This window comes from Sapajus apella, unplaced genomic scaffold (assembly GCF_009761245.1).
Source record: "Sapajus apella isolate SASKATOON/1434 unplaced genomic scaffold, GSC_monkey_1.0 scaffold85, whole genome shotgun sequence".
Classification (NCBI taxonomy): domain Eukaryota; kingdom Metazoa; phylum Chordata; class Mammalia; order Primates; family Cebidae; genus Sapajus; species Sapajus apella.
In genome coordinates this window covers 6,077,808-6,102,686 of record NW_022437025.1, presented here as the reverse complement: position 1 = coordinate 6,102,686, position 24,879 = coordinate 6,077,808, and the positions used below count along the sequence as shown (strand labels likewise).

At 54.3% G+C, this 24,879-nt stretch overlaps 1 protein-coding gene across 1 annotated transcript in view; it reads left to right on the top strand.

Moving 5' to 3' along the window:
* The window catches only part of MAN2B2 (mannosidase alpha class 2B member 2), a 47,817-nt gene that overhangs the window by 5,223 nt on the left and 17,715 nt on the right, over positions 1 to 24,879 (top strand). Inside the window, exons 4-10 of the mRNA XM_032254144.1 lie at positions 7,607 to 7,779; positions 11,827 to 11,942; positions 16,281 to 16,458; positions 17,871 to 18,069; positions 20,401 to 20,591; positions 21,477 to 21,633; positions 23,593 to 23,726. Of these exons, the coding sequence (XP_032110035.1) occupies positions 7,607 to 7,779; positions 11,827 to 11,942; positions 16,281 to 16,458; positions 17,871 to 18,069; positions 20,401 to 20,591; positions 21,477 to 21,633; positions 23,593 to 23,726 (1,148 nt within the window). The remainder of the gene's footprint in view (positions 1 to 7,606; positions 7,780 to 11,826; positions 11,943 to 16,280; positions 16,459 to 17,870; positions 18,070 to 20,400; positions 20,592 to 21,476; positions 21,634 to 23,592; positions 23,727 to 24,879) is intronic.

Below are 24,879 nucleotides of genomic sequence, written 5' to 3'. Positions count from 1 at the left end.
ACCATCACCACCACCCTTCACCAGCACAGTGACCATCACCTTCGCCACCACCACCCTTCACCACCACAGTGACCATCATCACCACCACCACCACCCTTCACCATCACAGTGACCATCACCATCAGCACCACCACCCTTCACCATCACAGTGACCATCACCATCACCACCACAGTGACCATCACCATCAGCACCACCACACTTCACCATCACAGTGACCATCACCATCACCACCACAGTGACAATCACCATCAGCACCATCACCCTTCACCAGCACAGTGACCACCACAATGACAATCACTACCACCACCACCATCATTATCACCACCCTTCAGCACCACAATGACCATCACTACCACCATCACCACCACCACTCTGAAAACACTATCACCATGATCACCGCCATCACCACCCATCACCGTCTCCACCACCATCACCACATCCATCACTACCATCACCTCCACAGTCATCACCATCACCACCACCACCACAACCATCTTCCTCACCACCGTGTCCGCTGTCCTCAGCACATCCTCACGTTTGCTAAACGGTGAGTAGCCTGCCATGAGGCACTCACCCCAGCCAATCCTAATGGCAGGCTGATGGTGAGGCAGGGTGATGCCCTGTCTCACTTTGCAGATGTGGAAACTGAGACCCAAAGAAATGAAGGGACTGTCTCCGGGGCAGATGACCAGGACTTGAGTCCAGGCCTACGGACTGAAGCTGCAAGTCCACAGTCACTCCACGGCAGCATGGGCCCTGATTTCCCCACTTGTCAAGCATCCAGGTGGAATGCGATGTTGTCGGAGGGTGTTTTTGGCACTCTCTCCCTTTTCCTGTGTGTAATTTGGAGCCTTCCCCATCTCAGTTTCCTACTGCCTTACGTCTGGACTTTGCTCAAGCCCTAGACTTGCCCTTCCATGAGAAGGAGGCGTGCTGGAAGCAGCCCTGTGGCCAGGAGCTCAGCCCATGCTTGTCCCCCTGCCTCCTCACAGGCCCGGAGGTAACGGGGTAAGAGAGCGAGGCACAGGCTGGGAGAGGGAGCAGCTGGCCCTTAGCCACCGGCTGTGGCTTCCTGACTCCACAGCCCCTGCTCTTTCACTCCCCCGTGTGAAGTGTGGGCAAGGGATCCATCCCAGCAGGCCTCCCCCACACCCCTCACAAGCCCACTGCCAGGGCACGTGTGGCACTGTAGGCGTGTCGCCCACCTGCCTCCTGCCCCCCGCGCCAGCGAGGAGGCTCCGGCGCCGCATCTCACCTGTGCCATTTCACGCAGTGCTCCCCCTCATTCTCCACTCTCCTCCTCAAGATGGAGCTGAGAAGCCCCTCCCGCAGGAATCTCCTCCGAGTCCCTGCAGTTCTGTATCACCTCCCCACTTCCCCTGCCAAACTCAAGATGCCCCTGGCAGGGACCCTCAGCTGACTCATCTCAGCACCCAGCATAAGGTCTGGCCCAGACCAGTGCTCACTGGACAAGGCCAGGCAAGGGGTGGGCACTGAACTGCCCTGCCCTGGGGGTGCCCACCGCTGGGGTACCTTGCCTCTGGCCTCAGCCCACTGTGCCTAAGTGCTGATACCCCAGTGCTGGCCCTGCAGGTCCAACCTGGCAACTGGAAGCCCCAGGGAACCTGAGGCTGTGTTGCTCTGGGGCAGGAAGAGCCCCCAGAGACACTAGAGAGAGTGGGTGTTGGGAGGCCCCATTTCCAGACCTGTCCAAGCTCATGGGCCCTCTGGGGACAGACACATGACAACCCCCTTGTTCTAGGTACAAGATGTACACATATTTTTTTCAGTCCTCAGGGCAATCTGGTAGATGGGTAATCTTACAAAAGCTTATTTGTAGAGAAGTTTGAGGCTCAAATGCTTTCAGAGCGTGCCCACCACCAGCTAAGTGACGGGTCCCCAATCTGACCCCAGCCTGGCCACGTCAATAAGGTTACATGTCGCTGGCCCCTCTCCCTGGTGGCTGAGCCAAGCCCTTTCCCATCTGCCAGCTCCTGGTTGCCTCAGAACAGCCTGGTGGCAGATGGTACTGTTCACTGCCCCATTTGACAGCTGAGGAAACTGAGGTACAGAGGTACAGGACTGTATGCAGTAGGTAGCAGAACTGGTGCTCAGACTCACGTGTGCCTGGCCCAGGCTCCCCCTCTAACTCGTAGTCCCGAGGGTGGGGGAAGAGCATGTGCATTGGACTCTCTGGGTGGCCTTTCAGACCACCCATCTCAGATGTCCCAGGTATTCTGGCTGTGAAATATGTCCACAGTGGGCTGGTTTTCTCAGATGTGTTGGGGTGAGAGGGGCTGGGCCACCCCTCACTGCTTCTGGGCCCTTCATCCTCCGTCTCACCTTGGTGGATCCCCTGCCTCAAGGCAGGCCCTGGACAGCAAAGGAAGACAGGAGCAGGCTGGCACCGCCTCTAGACCTCTGACCTTCTGCTTGGGGTAGCTGGGGTGCCAAACCATCTCCTCAACCAAGACCCACTCCTGGGGGACTGGGGCTGCCGGGCCTGCCTGTGAGCTAACCATTCCAGCCTTTACCTCCCCAGCTTCTGCTCCCCGCAGGCACGCCAACACCACCTTAATTTTAGATGTGACATTTCTAGTGAGGGGAAAAGTACTTGTTCCCAGCACCACAGTGACAGAGAAAAGCTGGGTGTGGGCAGCAGCCCCTGGGGATAAGAGCTTTCATGCCCTTCCCTGAGGGGACAGCTTCCCAGCCAGGATGCTTAGCAGAGGCCTGGCAGAATGGCAGGTGCCAGAGGGAAAGACCCTCTTACCCCTATCCTGAGGGGTGAAAGTCCAGCTCAGGCCTCAGAGGTGCTGAGAGGCAAAGGGTCCAGGCAAGAGCCAAGAAGACACCTGGGGCCGTCCTAGATGACCGCTGCTGTCCTGGCCATTCAAACCCAAGCTCTTGGCCCTGCCCCCCGAGCCCACACCCCTCCCACTCAGCGACCCCTCTCTCCGGTGTCACGGACTCTCTTCTGCCTTCTCTTGTCCCTGACTCCTCGCAGCAGTATTTATTTGTTGTTGTGGTTGTTGTGAGACAGAGTCTCACTCTGTCACTTAGGCTGGAGCGCAGTGTCGCGATCTTGGCTCACTGCAATCTCTGCCTCCTGGGTTCAAGCAACTCTCATGCCTCAGCCTCCCAAGTAGCTGAGACTACAGGCATGCACCACCATGCCCAGCTAATTCTCATATTTTTAGTAAAGACAGAGGTTTTGCCCTGTTGGCCAGGCTGGTCTTGAACTCCTGACTTCAAGTGATCCACCCACCTTGGCCTCCCAAACTGATGGGATTGCAGACGTGAGCCACCAAGCCTGAGCCCCAGCAGTATTAAAAACACACCTAAATTGTCTCTTTTTAAATTTATTTATTTATTTGTTTTAAGATGGGGTCCACTGTTTTGCCCAGGCTGGTCCTGAACTCCTGTCCTCAACATGATCATAAAGTAAGCTTCTCCAGCTCAGGCTGGAGCAATATTATTTATTCCCACCACCACCTCACCCGCCACCACCTCCCACTACTTAACCCTTGGCCCCTGCAGCCTGGCCTCTGCCCTCCACATGCTGGCTAGCTTCCTCGTGACCTGGTCATTATACTGGTGAGGATACTGGTTCAGCAGCTTGAGCAGAGACCAAGTGACCCTAACAAGAGGGAAGGTGTGTTTCTTTCCTGTGGAAGAGTCTGCAGTGCAGGCCGCTCTGGTGACTGAGTGGCCCTGCTCCATGATGTGACCCAGGGATCCAGGCTTCTTCCAGCTTGATGCTCAGCTATCTCCCATGGTGTTGCCTGCCTAAGTTGCAGTTGAGGCTGGCTCACCCCCCTCCATTGTCCTTCTGGCAGCTAGGGGATAGGGAATGGTGGAGCCAGGGCAGGCACCTTCCTTGTAAAAGATGACCCAGAACCTACCCACATCACTCCTCACATTCCCAATTGACCAGAACTTTGTCACATGGCCTCCCTCAACTGCAGGGAGTGCTGGGAAATGGAGTCTATTATTTTGCTCACAGCCCATTGGCCAAAGTGGTGTCATGTGACCTCTACCAGCTGCAGAGGAGGCTGGGGAATGTATTATCTGGCTTGCAGCCCATGTGCTCTGCTAAAACCAAGAAGGAGCATGTGGTTCTGTTACTAAAAGGAAGAAGGACAGGGTGTATATCGGAGGTCAAGTAGCAGTTTCAGCCATGAATCTCCTTGAAGTCTCAGGAATGCTTTCTGCTGGAGGGCCAGAAAACCTGAGTAAAGCTGTTACTGGTGGAAGGGATCCAAGTCACCAGCAGCTAATCCATACGGGTCTGCAGCACCCTCAGTTCTTGCCTCAGAAGAAAGAATTTGAACTGATGGGCATAAGGCAGTAAAAGACTGAGGCATGTTTTAGAGCAGAAGTGGAAGTTTATTTTAAAAGGCTTTAGAAAAAGAAAGAAAGGAAAATATGCTTGGAAGAGTCCCAAGTAGGCATGTGATGGTCAAGTGCTGTGTGGGTCCTTGATCCTAGGAATTTATAGGCTGGTCCCTTTTCCCATGATTCTTCTCTGAGGGTGGTCTACCCCCACGCACAGTACCCTCCTTACCCTTGGGAGGTGAGCACGTGCAGTGTTTAGGAAGTTGCACGCATGCCTATCTGACGCTTTCTTCCCTTTTCCAGTGGAGTGCCCCTGGAATGTCAAACTCCACCGTTTTGTCTCTTAAGGCACCTGCCCAGGAAGTTGCGTCTCCCTGGCACCTGCATTCCTTTAACACATGAGTACAACAGGTGTGGGCCATCAGGAAATGGTCTCTCCCTAGCCCAGCTGCCAATTTATCACTTTCAGAAAGGCAACGAGATCATTGCCAAACTATCACCCAACATTCCTAGTGGGTGGGGAGGGCCCTCCTGTGCCCCACTCATGGTTGTCTAACCACCTGTAACAAAGCAACTTGAGTCTTAAGAACATTTACTGTTTGCGTAACAAGATGGGGATAGTTTGGGACTGGTTCTGCGGTACCTTGATATCTGTGATTCTCATGTCCTTACCCTCATGGTCACAATATGGCTGCCATAGCTCCAGGCATCATGTTACCAGACACTACATTCAAGGCAGTAAAAGGAAGAGTGGGGCTTTCTATACCCATAGCGTATTCTGTTGGACAGACTTAGACACGCTGAAATGTTAGCGTTTATTTGAACAAACAGTGATTCCTGCTGTGAGCAGTTCAGGGCCCCACTAAGGGAACACGAGGGAAAACTTCTCTAAGGTGCTCCTGGAAGCAAGACAGAAAACATTTGCCTACGGTGAACAGTCCCTAGTTAGAGGTTGTTGGCAGCTTCTGATGGATCAAGCTTAAGTTCTCTTTTCCTGTTTACAGTGAATTGGATTGGGTTTGCTGATGGAAGAACCCGAGGCCTGGAGCCAGCTTGGCCTGATGGCCTCCCAGTTTGTTTCTTAACAATGCCCCTCCAGCTGCCACACAGGCTGAGAGAACAAATATCTGACAGGAGGGAGTGAGCATGCCATATTTGCCTTAGATCAACTGTGATCATCCCTTGAGGCTGGGCGTGGTACCCCCGAACAGAGGGAAGGTTCTGCGAGTGAAGAAGGGGTGCTGACTTGGCAGTTGTCAGCCTGCTCCCGTCGGCTGCCCTGTCTGGTGCTAGGCCATACCCTCCAGAGCTCCTGCCCCCTCTCAGTGCCGTGCTGTTGCCCACTCCCTCCTTCATCCTGTACCTGGCACTCCCCCGGTGCTCCCCCCACCCTCTGGCTGCTCCTTCTCCATCGTCTCTGCTTACACTCACACGGCCTACGCCCACACTCCTAGTCCGTGCTCCCTCCTGGTCCCCTGACGCCAGCCCCACCCCTCACCTCCCACAGTCACCCCCCTGCCCTGTCTTAGCCTTGCTTATGGGTCTGACCACTGCTCGGTCCCAGCATCCCAGGCCTCATCTGAACCTCAGCCAGGGTCCCCAGGACTGCGAGTTCAGCAGTGAAAGGCAGTTTGACTCTAGATCAGTTATGAGAGTTCTCTGAGGCTTTGTTCACCAATCTTAAAGTGCAGATTATAACACCCATCTCTCAAAGTATTAGAAAGATTATATTTGGGGGAAAGACTTGGGGAATGTTAATCAATGGCTTATACAAGTATGGGGTTTTCTTTCTCCCTGCAGCACTGAACCCAATATCTGGTTCACTATGGTGACTCTTCAGTAATAAATGAGTAAATGAATGGCTGGGTGATTCTGGCATGGAGCCGTCTGTATTTGTGATCTATTTCCATGTGGCAAATTGTCTCAAAATTCAGGGACTTCCAAGAACAGACATTTCATATCTACAGCTCCTGTGGGTGAGGAGCTCAGGAGTGGCTTAGCCAGGGGGTTCTGCCTCTGGACCTCTTGAGAAGTTCCCATCTGGGAGTCAGGTGGGGCAGTGTCATCTGAAGGCTGGACTGGGGCTGGAGGATCTGCTCCAGGCTGGCTCCCACAGCTGTAAGGGGAGGCCTTGGTTCCTCACTGTGTGACTGCTCATGGCACAGCAGCTGGTTCCCCAGTGCAGTGACCCAGGAGAGCAGGCAAGAGCCGCCACAGTGGAGGCTGCGTGCACTTCATCTCACCTCAGGGGCACACAGGCATTTCTGCCTCATTGTGTCTGTTAGAAGAGACTCAGTGCGTCTGGCCACCCTCTAGGCCCTACGCCTCACCCCTTGAAGAAAGCGATAGTTTATGATGTCTTTTCTTTTTCTTTTTTGAGACACAGTCTCACTGTCTCCCAGGCTGAAGCCCAATGGCAGGATCACAGCTCACTGCAGCCTCAACCTCCTGAGCTCAAGCGATCCTCCTGCCTCAGCCTTCTCCCAGCCTAACTACCTGGGACTACAGGCATCTGCCACCACACCTGGCTAATTTTTTTTTACTTTGTGTGCATGTGTAGAGACAGGGTCTCACTGTATTGCCCAGGCTGGTCTCAAACTCCTAGGCTCAAGCAATCCACCCAAAGTGCTGGGATTACAGGCGTGAGCTACCTTGCTGGTCTTGGATGTCTTTTGAACCACCACATGCTTAAGTTTGAAGTTCACCTTTAACCTTTTATTGTTGGTGATGTCCAAGACCTCCATAGCATCATCAAAATCCATGCTGTATCCAAGTTCACACAAAAATTCTCACCCCTGCATGTTATAACATGCAGGAACCTTGAGGACATTATGCAGAGTGAAATCAGTCACAGAAGGACTAATGCTGTGTGAGTCCACTGGTATCTAATTGATCATCAAATTCACAGAGTCCGGGGGGTAGAATGGGGGTGCCAGGGGCTGGGGGAGGGGCATGGGGAGTTAGTGTTTAATGAGGACAAGAGCTTCATTTTGGGAAAAGGAGAACATTCTGGAAAGGGGTGATGGCGGTGGTTGTGTAACAGCGTGAACATACTAACACCGCTCAGCTATACACTTGGAAATGATCGTATGTTACGTGTGCTTCACCAGATTAAAAGGTAATAACTAACATCCTCACCCCTGCAGTTCGGCATGGCCCTGCCTGGTACTGCAGCCCACTGGGCGGGGAGGGTCCCCTGGGGTGAGCGTGGGGGCGGGAGGCGCAGGCCCACCCTCCAGACACCAGCGGGCGATGCTGTCTTTGCAGAAGGACACGGGTTTCTCTATGAAACATTTGGGATCCGGCCACAGTTCTCCTGGCACGTTGACCCGTTTGGCGCCTCTGCCACGACCCCCACCCTGTTTGCGCTGGCAGGGTTCAATGCCCACCTCGGCTCCAGGATCGACTACGACCTGAAGGCAGCCATGCAGGAGGCCCAGGTGAGTGTGTGCCGTGACTGCTGCCGCCCGCCACCGCGGCTTCCTTCCCTCCGTGGGTCAGAGCATGGTGGAAAGACGCTGCTCTACGCCGGCGTGCTCGGGAATTGCTGGCAGCCACATAGACCACGGGGCTGTCCCCTAGCCTTTGCTCTCGCTGTCTCCTCCACCAGGAGGCCCCCCTTCCCTGTATGCCCAGCTTCTCACAGAGCTGCAGGCATAGCATGGGGGTCTCCCGCTTCCAGACCCCTATCTGTAGGGCTGTTGGGCCCCACAGGGTCGTGGGGTGTCCCTTATGCTGTGCTGAGGTGCAGGATCCGAGAAGTAAAGAGACAGGACACTGAAGAACTGGAGAAGAGCAGCTGGACTTGGGGGGCCACGCCACCTATGATCAGAGATCAGCGAGAGCCCCAAATGCACAGAAGCATCTGTATTTATTAGGTACAAGCAGGGGGCAGGGTCGTCAGTGAGGTCATCATCTATAGGCTTAGGGCATACATAATCACATGAGTCACAAGTGAGGGGGCCACCCCATTATGTCACCTGGGCAGAGAGGTGGGCCGTGCGCAGTAGGGGGCCGTGCAGTGTGCAGTAGTAGAGGGTCGTGTACAGAAAAGAGGTCCACCCCCATTAAGTCACCAAGGCAAGGAGGTGGGCTGTGTGCAACAGGTGTCGTGTGCAACACTTCTTATCTAGGGGCTGGAGACTTCAAAGGATTTCTAATAGAAGAATATTGTAAGCCAATGCGGTGGGAGCTGACAGACTTGTGTTCTTCTCTTAAGATATTTACGGGAGGAAGATTTGAGGCAGCACAGAAGTGCCAAAAGGCTGACAGGGTGTACAGCCACCGTGAATGGTCACACCAGAGGGGTTCTTCTCCCTCAGGTATTTCCAGGATCTCAGGCCTGAGGCCTGCTTTCCACAGGAACTGGATGCAAGGTGCTACAACTCCTTTATCAGGAGGAGAGGCTCTTGCTCCAAGCTGGCCATACAGCGTATGTCCTTTCAGGCAGGGACGCCACCGCCTGGGTCTTTGGTTCTTGTCCTGGTCTGGCTGTTTTCCCATGTACTGCTTCTGTTCTGTGACTGCTCTAGGCATTCCTCCTACTACAAACTACTATATGGTTATATAGAAGGATTCTATAAATCAGCACTAAATGTGTCAGTACAGCTCTGACTACATAGAACTGAGTATGCTAGATATAAGTATTAAGTATGATTATATAAGCTAGATATATGTAAGCAGTGAGTTATGCTTCAGGCACTAATTCTATAAACTAATATATGATTATGTATAAAGGATTATATAAAGGAAATAGCTGAGTAATAACACTATAACTAAGATATTCTTCAGGCACTAATTGTGCCTGGGGTCTGGACAGTTCTCCTTCCTCGGTGCCCATGGGGGGTGTTACCCACACCTATCCGCTTCAGCTGGCCCAGAGGTGGGCTTATTCCTTCTGTGGGCCCCCAGCAGGGACGACAGCAGAATGGCACTCAGTAAGCAGGGGCTCACGGCCAGAGGAATGGCAGGGCGTGTTCAGCTGGGAGAAGAGTTAGCAGCGACGCCCTGACCCTCAGGTGTGTGGGCAGCTATTACTACAAGACTTAAGTAGCAGCCACCGCCCTGGTAGACGCTGCCCTCCATCGTGCCCGTGGGAGTGCCAGGCCTGGTTCCAGGCCCTACCATCCGTCATCTCTTTTTCTTTTTTTTTGGAGACAGGGTCTCACTGTGTCACCCGGGCTAGAGTGCACAATCTCGGCTCACGATAAATTCTACCTTCCGGGTTCCAGCGATTCTCGTGCCTCAGCCTCTCAAGTAGCTGGGATTACAGGTGTGCACCTCCAACCCCAGATAAATTTTTTTTGTATTTTTTGTAGAGACAGGGTTTCACCATGTTGGTCAGGCTGGTCTCAAGCTCCTGGCCTCAAGCGATCCACCCACCTCAGCCTCCCAAAGTGCTGGGATGACAGGCGGGAGCCGCGGTGCCCGGCTTCATCTTGCATTTCTTTTAACCCTCACAGCAACCTTATGGGATGGTGTCTTAGTTTCCTGGGGCTGCCGTAACAAAGCATCACAGACTGGTAACTTAAGCAATAGAAACATTGTCCCACGGTTCTGTAGGCTGGAAGTCCAGGGTCAAGGCGTCGGCAGGGCCACGCCCCCCTCTGAAGGTGCAAGGGAAGGGGCTACTCCAGGCCTCGCTCCTTGGCTTGCGGACGTCGCTCTTCTCCCAGTGCCCTCTGTCATCTTCCCTCTGTGCATGTCTGTGTCTCAGTTTTCCCGTTTTCTAAGGGCACCTGTCCTATTGTATTGGGGTCCACCTTAATGACCTCATTTTAACTTGATTACTTCTGTAAAGATCCCACTTCTGGCTGGGCATGGTGGCTCACGCCTATAATCCCAGCCCTTTGGGAGGCCAAGGCAGGCGGATCACCTGAGGTCGGGAGTTCAAGACCAGCCTGGCCAACATGACGAAACCCTGTCTCTACTAACAATACAAAAATTAGCCAGGCGTGGTGGCAGGTGCCTGTAATCCCAGCTACTTGGGAGGCTGAGGCAAGACAATCGCTTGAACCCGGGAGGTAGAGGTTGCAGTAAGTCGAGATCACACCACTACACTCCAGCCTGGGCAAAGAGTGAGACTCTGTCTCCAAAAAAAAAAAAAAAGACCTCATTTCCAAATAAGGTCACATTCTCGGGTACTGGAGGTCTGGGGGTTAGGACTGCAGCATATTTTTTGAGGGGGGCACAATTCCCATAACAGATGGATAAGGTTATAATCATACCCATTTTACACATGAGGAAACTAAGGCCCAAAAAGTTACATATCCTTTCCAGGATTGATCTGGTAACAGTTCTGGAGGGCAGTGGTCGGCCTGGCCAGCGGGAGTTACACAGAAGTAGACATAGGCTGTAGGTGGGCAGGAGAGGTCACATTTTTATTGTGAGTGGGGGCTCTTCAGTGCCTCCTGAACACATACTTCCTGGGTCTGCCCCATGTCACCTGCTGATGGCCCTGTGTGCTGGGTGTGGGCCTCCCCATTTTTCATGCAGAAACCGAGTCGCAGAGCCAGTACTTAATAGAACTAGGACTTTTTTTCCTGCTTTGTAAACCCTGAGCACTTTCTAACCATCAGAACTATTAAAAATAAACTGTTCCTCAAGGATCTAGAACCAGAAATACCATTTGACCCAGCAATCCCATGACTGGGTGTGTATTCAAAGGATTATAAGTCATTCTGCTATAAAGACACATGCACACGTGTGTTTATTGCTGCCCTATTCACAATAGCGAAGACGTGGAGCCAACCCAAATGTTCATCAATGATAGACTGGATAAAGAAAATGTGGCACACATACACCATGGAATACTATGCAGCCATAAACATGAATGAGTTCATGTTCTTTGCAGGAACCTGGACGAAGGTGGAAACCATCATTCTCAGCAAGCTAACACAGGGGCAGAAAACCAAACACCACATGTTCTCACTCATAAGTGGGAGTTGAACTATGATAACGCATGGACACAGGGAGGGGAACATCACACACTGGGGCCTGTTGGGGGGTTGGGGACTAGGGGAGGGATAGCATTAGAAATACCTAATGTAGATGACAGGTTGATGGATGCAGCAAACCACCATGGCACGTGTATACCTATGTAACAAACCTGCATGTTCTGCACATGTACCCCAGAACTTAAAGTATAATAATAAATTGATAAAAAAAATAAACTGCACACTTGGTGAGAAGTAATGAGCTCCGTGCATCTGGGGGCATTCAAGCAGAGTTAGAATGCGCTGATCCTACAGGCTTTGGCAAAGAAAAGCCTGCATTGAGGAGTGGGTGGGGTGAATGAGCACGCTTTCCCAAGGGAAATCCCACAACCAGTCTTACAGAGGAAACAGCAGAGGAGATCTCGTCCTTGAACCATTGAGGGAGGGCTGAGGTGAGGGCAGGCAGGACACATCCAGATGGGGCTGAGGGAAGTGCAGCTGGGGCAGCCGCTGGGCCCCTCCAGCCTCACTCTGCTCCCTCTTGGTTTTCAGGGGCTGCAGTTCGTGTGGCGAGGGTCCCGATCCCTGTTGGAGCAGCAGGAGATCTTCACACACGTCATGGACCAGTACAGCTACTGCACCCCGTCCCACATCCCTTTCTCCAACAGGTACGTGCCCTTCCACGGTGCCCTTGGGATCTGAGACAGCAGGGTTGGCCCAGCCCCTGCAGCTGTTCTACAGCATTGTTTTTGTTTGTTTGTTTAAGACAAGAATGTCCGCCCTGTTGCCCTGGCTGGAGTGCAGTGGCGCAATTTCAGCTCACTGCAACCTCCATCGCTTGAGTTCCAGCGATTCTCCTGCCTCAGTCTCCCTGGTGGCTGGGATTACAGGTGCCCACCACCACGCCCAGCTAATTTTTTTTATTTTTAGTAGAGACAGCGTTTCACCATGTTAGCCAGGCTGGTCTCAAACTCCTGACCTCAGGTGATCCACCCACCTCGGCCTCCCAAAGTGCTGGGATTACAGGTGTGAGCCGCCGTGTCTGGCCCTGGTCTGCTGTTTTTGACAAGAGCTCCTTGAGCGTTTCCACACATGGTTTCCCATTCTTAAGCTTCCCCAGCAGAGTGGGTGGGCTTATCAACCGCATTTTACACATGAGGAAACTGAGGCTCAGAGAGAATAAGTGACCAGATTAGGGTCACCCAGCTGGTAAGGAGGGGAAACAGGATTTGACTCCAGTTCTGTGTGACTCCGAATTGCTTCTTGTTATGAGTCCCTGTCTCAACAGAGGACTATTTAAAAGTTGAGGCCTTGGCTGGGTACGGTGCCTCATGTCTGTAATCCCAGTGCTTTGGGAGGCTGAGGTAGGACAATCATTTGAGCCCAGGAGTTCAAAACCAGCCTGGGCTTCATAGTGAGACCCTATCTGTATAAAAACTTAAAAATTAACCAGGTGCATATAGTCCCAGTTATTTAGGAGGCTGAGGCAGAAGAATTGCCTGGATCCAGGAGTTGGAGGTTACAGTGAGCCATGATGGTGCCACTGCACTCCAGCCTGAGCAACAGAGTGAGACCCTGTGTCTATTTAAAATAAAATAGAATAAAAATAGGTGTCAGACCTGTAATCCCAGCAGTTTGGGAAGCCAAGGTGGGTGGATCACTTGAGGTCAAGAGTTTGAGACCAGCCTGGCCAACATAGGCAAAACCCTGTCTCTACTAAAAATACAAAAAAAAAAAAAAAAATTAGCTGGACATGGTGGCAAATGCCTGTAATCCCACCTACTTGGGAGGCTGAAGTTGGAGAATCACTTGAATCCAGGAGGCAGAGTTCACAGTAAGCTGAGATTATGCCACTGCACTCCAGCCTGGGTAACACAGCAAGACTCTGTCTCAAAAATAAGTAAATAAAAATAAATTAATTAAAACGATAAGGTCTTTACATCGGTGTTCCCAAGAACCTCCTTCCTGGCCATGACAGGTCCCCTTCTGCTCTGGCCTCCGCTGTCGCTATCTGCAAGGTGAGGAAGTTGAATGCGCTGACTTCCGGAGCCATCCATCACCCCCCATCCCGTCCACAGCCCTCCAGGACACTGTCCAGCATCTCCCTAACACCCTCCAAGCTCACCTGCCCTCAACCACAGTGACCTCCCTGCCTCCGTCCTGCCTGGGCCTGGAGAGTGAGCTGGGTTCCAGGCTGCAGTTGCAGGGATGGGGTGCAGTGGATGTAGGGGAAGGTCCCCTCCCCGGACACAGATGTTTCCCCACCTATTCCTGACATGGCCTGGCTTTGTTGTTGGGGATTTGGCACAAGGGTTTGTCCCCGCCCACCCTTTCCCCTCCACATCCTTGTCCCTGTCAGGAATCACACTGAAGAAGGCTGGAGGAGGCAGGACGCAATGGCTCACGCCTGTAATCCCGGCACTTCTGGAGGCTGAGGTGGGTGGATCACTTGAGGTCAGGAGTTCGAGACCAGCCTGACCAACCTGGTGAAACTCCGATTCTACTAAAAATAAAAAAATTAGCCAGATGTGGTGGCAGATGCCCGTAATCTCAGCTACATGGGAGGCTGAGACAGGAGAATCACTTGAATCCACAAGGTGGAGGTTGCAGTAAGCCAAGACGATGCCACTGCACTCCAGTCTGGGCCACAGAATGAGACTCCATCTCAAAAAAAAAAAAAAAAAAAAAAAAAAAAAATGGCTGAAGGAGTGGGAGAGGGAAGGGGCCTGGGAGTCTCGGGAATAAATCACTGCTCATCCTCATCTTGTAGAGCCGCCTCCTGTCTGTTCACCTTCTCTTCACCCCGTGGTGAGGGAGGGGTCCTCGCCCTAAATAGTAGATGGTTGAACACACACCACCCTGACCAGCACAGGTGACATCCGCTGCAGTTTCTGTTTGTCACATGCACTCACAACTCACACCATGCTCGCCAAGGCCCTGTGGGGGTGCACTGTGGAGCGGACTGAACACACAGGGGCAGCCGTGTAGCAGCAAGGGGGAGGGTGCCCTCCAGCTCCGGCAGAGGACGTGAGTGGCTGGTGTGAATAATTTCACCAGTGGCAGGGACGTGGAAACTGTTAGGTGGAGGACAAGGTGGCATGCAGCTGGTCCGACTGCTAGCGGAAGAGCTAGACAAGAGGACATTCCTGCTGGTGGGGGCTATCAGGTGGCAGCTGGGGACTCCTAGACCACTGGGGGCCTTCAAGTCTCAGATGTCAAGAAGCACATGGGATTTCAGCCTCACCGTACACCTCCTTCCCCAGAAGGGTTTGGGTGAGGACTCAGTGGGGACCAGGAGTGTGGAGCCATGGACCAGAACCCCCGCAGGCAGAGAGGGACAGCAGTGAGCCCACCTGCATGTTCCTGGCACATGAGCCAGGCCGTGTTCCAGGCATTCTCCCCATGATAACTCACAGACCCTCGCAGCAGCCCCCTGACAGAGATGCTGTGAATGCTCCATCTTACGGAAGAAGAAACCGAGGCATAGCCACCCACCCCAGGTCCCACACCTGGCAGAAGTGGTGGAGCCGGCGCTGGATTCCGGCCATCGGCTCCGCCGCCTCCACATGGTGGCAGCAGCCAGCCTCCGTCTCCGTGCAGTCAGGCGGCCCTGGGTTCAAATCCATGCTCTCCCCTTTGTGTCTGTGAGGTCCTGGCCAGGTGCTTAGCCTCACTTGGAACAGAAAAGACAACAGGCAAGGCAGATGCGGATGAAGAATGCCGGGCGGGGCTCATTAGCGGTCCCTGCCATTTGTCAGCCCCCCCCTGCTCCCAGCGCTATTTCTACCTCCTTTCCGTAAATGACGTTCATTTAATCCTCACTACAACCTGCTCTGCATTCTACCAGGGAGACCGAAGCTTGGTGAGGCTAGAGGTGGCTGATGCCGCTATCCCAGCGCTTAGGGAGGCTGAGGTGGGAGAATTGCTCAAGCCCAGGAATTTCAGATCAGCCTGGGCAACGGGGCAAGACCTGATCTCCACACAAAGTTTACGAATAAGTCAGGCGTGGTGGTAGTCCCAGCTCCCGGGGAGGCTGAGGCAGGAAGATGGCTTGAGCGCAGGATTTCGAGTGAGCTGTGATCGTACTGCCGCACCCCAGCCTGGGCAACAGGGTGAGACCGTCTGTAAAAGAAACAGAGGTGGGCCGGGCTCGGTGGCTCAAGCCTGTAATCCCAGCACTGTGGGAGGCCAAGGCGGGTGGATCACGAGGTCAAGAGATCGCGACCATCCTGGTCAACATGGTGAAACCCCGTCTCTACTAAAAATACAAAAAAAAAATCAGCTGGGCATGGTGGTACATGCCTGTAATCCCAGCGACTCAGGAGGCTGAGGCAAGAGAATTGCCTGAACCCGGGAGGCGGAGGTTGCGGTGAGCCGAGATCGTGCCATTGCACTCCAGCCTGGGTAACAAGAGCGAAACTCCGTCTCAAAAAAAAAAAAAAAAAAGAAACAGAGGTGGGAGTGCTGGCAGGGGTTGCCCAGGATGGAGCGCTCCAGACGAGGGTCCCACGGGTGTTACCCCGAGGCTGCACAGTGTGAGCAAGGAAGGCACTTAACTGGGGGTTCTCCACACCCCAAGCCTAAGGCAAAAGGAGGAAGATGTTAAATACCGAGCCTGTCTTTATTTCAAACTCTGACATTTTCTTCATCATGGTTTTTTTGCATTAATTTTAATTTTTTAAAGTACTGCATTAAAATAGCATTTATCTCAGCTACTGAGATTTGAGGCATCCCCATAAATTTTGTGCTGTAGGCCAGGGTCTCACTTGCCTCACCGGGGCTCCAGCCCACTTGGGGTCCTGAGACCCCGGGTCTGATGGGTGAGGAGGTGGCCTGCGTAAATGAGCAAACAAATCTCTGACCTACCGTTGGTCGTGGAGTGAGAGGATTCAGGCTCAGGTGAAATGCACCGAGGTCCCAAGGCTGGTAGAACGTGGCATTTGGCTGTGAGTTCTGGCTGTCCACAGAGCTCCTGTCTTCTCCCCTAACCTTCTGCTCTCGCACAGGTCAGGATTTTACTGGAATGGCGTGGCCGTCTTTCCCAAGCCGCCCCCAGATGGGGTGTACCCCAACATGAGTGAGCCCGTCACCCCAGCCAACATCAACCTCTACGCTGAGGCCCTGGTGGCCAACGTGAAACAGAGAGCCGCCTGGTTCCGGACACCCCACGTCCTCTGGCCCTGGGTAAGGCAGAGTCCCAGGCCCTATGTCCTCAACACAACCCAGGGAGTACTGTGCAAGGCCTGGCCCCTGCACCGAAGGCCACCCTATCCAGACCGATCAGACAGCCATGCTCAGCCCAGTGGCTCCATCCTCCTTCCCGGCAGACCCCTGGGCCTCTCCCACTCTGCCAGCCCCTCCCCCACCTGGAAAAGCATCCTCACCCAAGCTGGCTTCTCTAGCTCCCACTCAGCTTTCCTCCCTGCCTGGGCCGGAAGCCTGGCTCCCTGCTGGGGCACTGCGTTCCTTAGAGCATGCTGAGCCTCATTTGCCTCCGCTATAAAGTGGGGATGGTGGCAGCAAACTCGATGAGAGTCGAAGGGCTCCCAGGAAGCCAGTGCCTGGCACGTCATCGCCATCATCACAGCTCACCTTTAGTGAGCACCTACTGTGTGCTGGGCACTGCTCCATGGGATATGTTTGTCTCATCCATCTAATTTGCACCACTGGGCCTAGGAAACAGGCTGGTAACCCATTTCACAGTTGTGGGAACCAAGCCCAGAGAGGTTAAGGAATTTTCCTGAGGCCACAGAGTTCCTTAGCAGGGTGGCTAGGAAGGGGTGGAATTTGTGTTCAGACCCAGTTGGGCAGGCCCCACAGCTGGACTTCTTCATCCATGACTGCCCTTTTGAAGGCAAGCTTAAGGTCAGTAAGTGACTCATGGTTATTATCATGGTTATTAATAATTATATTAATTATAATGGTTTGGATAAGTAGTAGCACTGATGGACCTTAAGAGATGTCCAGGGCCAGGGGCGGTGGTTCACATCTATAATCTCAGCACTTTGGGAGGCCAAGGCAAGCAGATCACCTGAGGTCAGGAGTTCGAGACCAGCCTGGCCAACATGGTAAAACCCTGTCTCTACTACCCCAAAACCTAAAATGCAATAAAATAAATAAATGGAAAAAAAAAAAAGTCAAGAAACAGTAGATGCTGGTGAGGCTGTGGAGGAATTAGTTTAGCTATTGTGGAAGACAGTGATTTCTTCTTTCTCCTTTGCACTGTTATTATTGTACAAATTAAATCCTTATACATTGTATTCTTATCAAACAAAAAAAAAATTAGACAGGCATGGTGGTGCAGGCCTGTTATCCCAGCTACTTAGGGAGGCTGAGGCAGGAGAATTGTTTGAACCCAGAAGGCAGAGGTTGCATGAGCTGAGATTGAGCCACTGTACTCCAGCCTGGGCGACAGAGTGAGACTCTGTCTCCAAAAAAAAAAAAAAAAGATGCCCAGGGGATTCTGCTGTGGGAGCCATTTTTTGGACAGTGGGAAGTCAGCCAGCAGGAGATGGTGTTGAGCCCCCTTTCCCCACCCCCCGCCGGGCGAGCGCTCTGCTCCCATGGCACAGGGTGTTTCTCCTGTGTCCCCGCAGGGATGTGACAAGCAGTTCTTCAATGCCTCGGTGCAGTTCGCCAACATGGACCCGCTGCTGGACCACATCAACAGCCACGCTGCCGAGCTCGGCGTCTCAGTGCAGTATGCCACGCTGAGTGACTACTTCCATGCCCTGCACGCTCTTAATGTCACCTGGCGTGTCCGCGATCACCATGACTTTCTGCCCTATTCCACAGGTACAGCCTTCCAGGGGCTGGGGTGGCAATTTGGTGGCAAGGAGGGGACAGTCCATGTACCCTCTGCCCACCACATTGTCTGCTCAGCACTGCTCTCCAAGCCCTCGAGGAGTGCCAGGCAGGTGCTGTGTGGGGTGCAGGAGCAGAGACTGGCCCCCACCTGCTCACTCCACCTGGACGTCCTGGCCGCCACATGTACCACTTGGTTCCCACGGGGTTCAGCCTCTCACCGGTGCCCACGCATGCCATTTCCTGCCTCTGGCCTTTGCGCAGGCGGTGCCTCCTGCTGGGAGCAGCCTCCACCACCTTCTCTTCCTGCCTGAATTCCACATACACCTCCTCCAGGAGGCCCTTCCTGAGGCTGAGGCTGACTCAGGCTTCCTTTCCCTGCATGGGCATCACAGTCATTACTGGGCAGCTCCTGTGGCTCACGCCTGTGTCCTCAGGCCAGAACTGGGCTGGCCACCAGCAGCACAGCCTGAGAGCTAGGAGGGCTGGCTGGGAGTGAGCCTCTATTCCCCGGCCGTGTGTAAGTCATGAAACCACCCTGCCCCCAAAGGGGGACATTCGTGGTGCCTTGTCCATAGATAGGGTTGCTGTGAAAATTCAATGAGGGGACGTACTCTCAGCTTCCTGCCCAGCACGGAGGCAGGACCCAGCAGGTGTCCTAGCTCTGCTGTCACAGAATGCCACAGAATGGATCATGGACGAGGAAGAGAAGTGTCTTTGACTCACAAGTGTAGAGGCAGGAAGTCCAAGCTGGAGAGCCGGTGTCTAGAGCCTTCTTACTGCACCACGCGTGGCCAAAGGCAGAGTGCAGAAGAACAGCCAGACAAGCGGGCTGAACTCACTTTTCTAACAATCCCAGTCCCACGACAATGACATTAATCTGATCGTGAGGGCAGAGCCTTCGTGGCCTAATCACTTCTTAAGCATCCCACCTCTTTATACGGTCACAGTAGCAATTACATTTTAACATGGGCTTTGGAGGGGCTTTCAAACCTTAGCATTTTGCCTCCAAAGAGATGCCACAGATGGACTCCAACCATAGGGCTCATTCTGGCCTGGGCACTGCCTTGACTCACCCATGACCTGGGCTAGTCCTGCCTCTCTGGGCCCCAGCCTCTAGGGCTGCATAGTCGCAGGCCCCTGCTGTTGACACGAGGTTGGAGGCAGGTGGGGCAACACACAGGGGTTGGGGGTTGCACGTGGATGTGGGCGTGGTTGTAGTCGAAGCAGGAGAGGTACATTGATGTGGGCGTGGCTGCTGGTGAGGTGGGTGGGGTGGTGAGTGTGGGTGCAGCTACATCTAGTGGGTAGGGATATACCCAAGTCAGGTTGGGTGTGGGTCTGACCAGGTGGGCGTGGTGTCCACGTGGGCATGGTGTCGTGATGACAGCTGATGCTGTGGAGCCCCTGCGAGACTGAATGGAATTGGGCCCCACCACCCACCCTCAACATGGCTGCAAAGCCGTGGAGGATCCCATCTGACCCACAGGCAGTGGCCTGTCCTCTGGGCCACATGACCACCGCTCCCAGTCTGGTGCAGGACTAGTGGGGGAAGAACAGGGAATCAAGGCAACTCTGGGCACATCCCAGACCCCGAGGAGCAGGAAAGCAGAAACAATAGGAAGCCGCCTTCTGGGACGGACAGCCACTCCCGGGAAGGTTCAGACCCTGCGTCCTGCACGGTCCTGGGCATCCCCATACTCGCTGTCCTGCATCAGGACAGTGGCTCCCTGGGGGTCTCTGAGCCCTTGCCTCCCCTACCATCCATCCTCCCTGGACAGCCAGAGAATGCATGCCTGGCCTGGCCTCCCCATGCCCACGTCACACACGAAGGCCTCTGCATGGTCAAGGCCCTTCTCAGTGGGCTCCCACCCACCTTGCTCCTCCTTTTCCCTCCCTGGGTCTCCCAGACCCTCTCTAGACACCAGCTCTCCACCTTGGACTTCCCGCCTCTACACTTGTGAGTCAGAAACACTTATTTTCCTCTGTCCTGGGTTTCCTAGGCACGCTGGGCTTGCCTCCAATTGCCATCCGTCAGCACCCCACCTGCCCCACCTGACCCACCTGCCCCAGCGCAGCCTGCGTCTCCCACCCTGCCCAGGCCCTTTCCAGGGCTTTCTGGCCAGTTCCTGGTCTGGCTGTGGGAGAAGCCCTAAATTGGGAGCTACACGCCTGGGATCACTGCCTGCCCAGACTGCCTCCTTGGGTGAGCCTGGTAGAGGCCACCTCTGTGGCCCCAGCTTCTCAGCTCTTCCAGGGCTGGAGCTTGGTGGACTTCTGGGCCAGCCCGTCTCAAACTCACTGTCTTCCCTTGTCTCCCAGAACCTTTCCAGGCCTGGACAGGCTTCTACACGTCCCGCAGTGCACTGAAGGGGCTGGCCCGGCGAGCCAGCGCCTTGTTGTATGCCGGGGAGTCCATGTTCACGCGCTACATGTGGCCAGCCCCCCGCGGGCATCTGGACCCCGCCTGGGCCCTGCAGCAGCTCCAGCAGCTTCGCTGGGCCGTCTCCGAGGTAACACACTTAGCCACAGTGGCAGGATTGGAACCTCCCATGCTGTGCTCCGCCCCTCCCTTGTCCTAGCCAAGCCTCCCAGCCCTGGGGCACTAGAGGCCACAGCTTACGGAGGGGAAACTGAGGTTTCCTTTGGTTACAAGGCTGGCGCATGGTGAACCCAGGCCAAGGCTGGGACCACAGCCTGATCCATCCAGCTGGTGGCCTCGTTAAGTTTTATAGTAGTTTACCAAGAGGGATAAAGGACAATGTGGCGTGGCATTTGTGTCTGACAGCCCTGCCTGCTTCCAAATCTTAACTCAGCTGTGTGATGTCAGGCACATGACTCCACGCCCACTCGAGACCTAATTCCCTCCTGTACAATGAGAATGACGAGCTTGCCCAGGAGGACGGTGGGGCGATTGGGTGTGCTGATGTGCACAGCTGCTTGGCATGGTGGCTGGCAAATAGCCAGTTCATGAGCTTCTGTCTCCACCCATTCCCCACTGTACTGAAAGCTGAGACCCGAGACAGCCTGCAACTTGTCCTCGGTCACCTATCCAAAACAGCGTCACGCCAGCCATGACACTATAACAGTTCCCTAAGAGGAATTGCTGGCAGAACATGTCATTGTGTTGTGGGAGAAATGAGGTGACTTTAGGGCCTGTCAGAGCAGGGGGTCCAGAGATGGAGGGCAGGGGCTCCCACATGGGGAGGAAACGTTGGTCAAGCCCATCAGCTTCTCTGGCCTCAGTTCCCTCTTCTGTAAAATGGCGGGGACTCCCCACTTCTCCACTGGCACCTGGCAAGCCAGAACGAGAGCCAGCACCTAGTAGGTGCCTTGTGGGTGCCTCGCAGAGTCGGGTCCTAATCCTGTTCTTCCTCCTCCCCTGGGGGTTGCCACAGGTCCAGCACCACGATGCCATCACTGGGACTGAGTCCCCCAAGGTGAGAGACATGTATGTGGCGCACCTGGCCTCGGGGATGCTGGCCATGCGCAAGCTGATGGCGTCCATCGTCCTGGACAAGCTCCGGCCCCAGGAAGCCACGACGGCCAGCTCCGGTGAGCCAGGCCCTGCGGGGAGGCTGTGGCCCCTTTGTGAAGGGAGAACCTGGGCGGGTCAAGGGAGGGGGTCAACCACCCCAGTTTCAGACTCTGAGTCCGTATCTCCCAGGTCACCCTACCCCACGGTGAGAGCTCGGACAGGTGGCTTCCGTCCCCCCAGCCTCTTTGCTCGTCAGTGCAGTGAGGGAGGGTTGGTGATGTTACAAGAAGAGCCAGAAATAACAGCTAACATGTTTTGAGCGTTTACTAAGCTCAAAATACCCTTCATGCAGTGTTGAATTTAATGCCTCACAAAATCTGTACAAAATAGGAACGGCTACTGTCCTCATTTTACAGCCAAGGAAACAGACTCCAGTTATGTGCTAGCCCAGGGCCACTCGGGTAGGAAGGAGCACAGTAGGGATTGAACCTGAACCTGGTGCTGCCCAGCCTTGCAGAGAGGACTCCAGTGTCCTCAGGGGTCCGGTCCTTTCCTGGCTCCTGGCACTCCCTCCCGAATGCCGCTTTGCTGAGATCACAGCAGGGCAGCCGTGGGACCAGCCTCTTTGACTGTGGGGCTTCCCATGTGTAGAGTGACTGATTGATCACATGCCAGTGTGCCTGGGACTGAGGGGTTTCAAACGTGGGAAGATCCTGGGCAGATGAGGACAGGTTGGTGGCCCTCCGCCCACATGGGACTTGTGAATAGGCCCCCAGGTCCCACCCTGGCATGCACTTGGTTATCTTGCGCTGGCTTCCTTTTGTTTGTTGAGACAGGGTCTCACTCTGTCACCCAGGCTGGAGTGCAGTGGTGCCAATCACGGGCCACTGCTGCCTTAAACTCCTGGGCTTCAGCAATCCTCCCACCGCAGCCTCCCAAGTAGCTGGACTACAGGCATCCCCCACCATGCGTGGCCCATTGTTTTGTTTTTATTTTTATTTTTGGAGAGACAGGTTCTCGCCATGTTGCCAGGATGGTCTCTAGCTCCTGGGCTCAATCAGTCCTCCCACCTTGGTCTCTCAGAATGCTGGGATCACAGGCGTGAGCCGCTGCGCCTGGCCGTCTTGTACTTCTTGGTGTCCCAGCTCTGGCCTGCCCACTGCCCTAGCACCCGATGTGCCCTTCCCCTCCCATCTCTGTCTGTGTACAATCCTATCCAACCCGCAGGCCCTGGAAGGCCCCCTGGCCTCAGGAACACCAGCCAGGTGGAAGAGACAGTGGCAGAAAGGGAGCTCTCAGTTGGGGTCTGCCTTCACTGCCAGGTGGGGCCATTGAGGAGCTGTCATTCCCGTGAACACTCAGGGGAGGCTTCCCTAAGCTGTGACTAGGTAGAGAAGATGAGGAAAGGTGTCCCAGGAAAGGTGTCCCCGGCAGAGGGAACAGCACAGGCAGAGGCAGGGAGGCTGGAAGTGTGTGTTGGGTTCAGGGATCCAGGAGTTCTCAGGTGTGGCCGGAGCGCACACACATGGGATGGTAGGATGGAACAGAGAGGCCAGGTGCTCATCACAGGGACCCCAAAGGCCAGGGTAGGCAATGGACTTGACCCTCTGGGCTCCAGAGAATTATCTGGTGGCTCACGGTGCCCAGCACTCAAAGTTTTGGAGCCAGGCCTTAGAAGCTCGGTCACCTTGGGCAGGTGGCTGGACTTCTCTGGACCTGTTTTCTTACCAGTAAAATGAGCTGATAGAGATGTGTGAGGAACAAATAGAACCTCAGTTCTCCAGAGGGACAAGGACACCTTATGTTCCGAGCTCCCCCGCCTGCCCTGCCCTGGAACCCAGACTGCAGCCCTGAATAGAACGGCAGAACATAGCCCACACTGTGTGTGCGGGAACCACCTGCTTACCTGCCCCCTTCCTGGCTCCCCTGGCAGTTCTGGAGGGCTGGGTCCCACCTGCCTCAGTTTCCCTCGTACTGAGGGACACCTAGGGATACCACATGAGTCACGTGGTACAAAATCTCTTCTCTGTGTGCAGGTGCACGGCCTACAGGACACTTTGCATCGGTCTACAACCCGCTGGCCTGGACAGTCACCACCATCGTCACCCTGACTGTTGGTTTCCCTGGAATCCAGGTCACAGATGAGGCGGGCCACCCAGTGCCCACACAGGTATGGACACAAAATCCTGCGGAGGGGCAGTGGCTGCCTGCCGAACCTGCTCTGGGCCAGGCACATTGTCTTTTCTGACCCTGCAAGAAGGCCTGACTGCCTCTGTTTTACAGAAGAGGAAACTGAGGCTCTGAGAAGCAAAAGGGTTTTTTTTTTTTCCCAACACCACCCAATCCTCCACTTTTCTGACACCAACTGACTGTCCTAAAATCAATTCATTCGTGAACTAAGTACCTGGAGAGAGCCCAGGCCTCACAAGTGAGGGGCTCAGTCTCACAAGACCCCTCATTTCAGACACAGACACAAATGGGGTTCCCAGGCTACCACACTTGTGTCCTGCTGACTGAATTCTGGGGTTTCCATGATACACACACCCCTGATAACTCACTAGAATGACTCAGAACTCAGGCAAGCGCCATACTTACCATGACAGTCTCATTAGAAAGGGTACAACTGGCCAGGTGCAGTGACTCACACCTGTAATCCCAGCACTTTGGGAAGCTGAGGCAGGTGGATCACCTGAAGTCAGGAGTTCAAGACCAGCCTGGCCAATGTGGTGAAACCCTGTCTGTAACTAACATATAAAAATTAGCCAGGCATGGTGGCACACACTAATAATCCCAGCTACTTGGGAGGCTGAGGCAGGAGAATCACTCGAACCTGGAAGGTGGAGGTTGCAGTGCACCGAGATCATGCCACTGTACTCCAGCCTAGGTGACAAATTGAGACTCCATCTCAAAAAAAAAGAAAAGGTACAACTTAGGGACAGCTGTGGGGAGCACTGGCGAGGTGAGGCAGGGCGGGCCAAGCGTCCCGGCGAGGTGAGGCAGGGCGGGCCAAGCGTCCCGGCGAGGTGAGGCAGGGCGGGCCAAGCGTCCCGGCGAGGTGAGGCAGGGCGGGCCAAGCGTCCCAACCCTCGAACCTGGGCTCAATGCCTTGGGAGCAGCCCCATCCTAAGCCACCTATGGGCCCTGCTCAAAGGCACCTCAACAGCGTAGGCTCAGATGAGGTTGGAAGGGGCTATGAACTTTGGAAGACACTCCTGCCACTCAGGAAGTTCAGTGGGTTTAGGAGCTCTGTGGCAAGAACTGGAGAAAAAGACCAAATCTATAATGTTTATTGTACCATAGAGTCCCCAGGGTCACACAGCTGG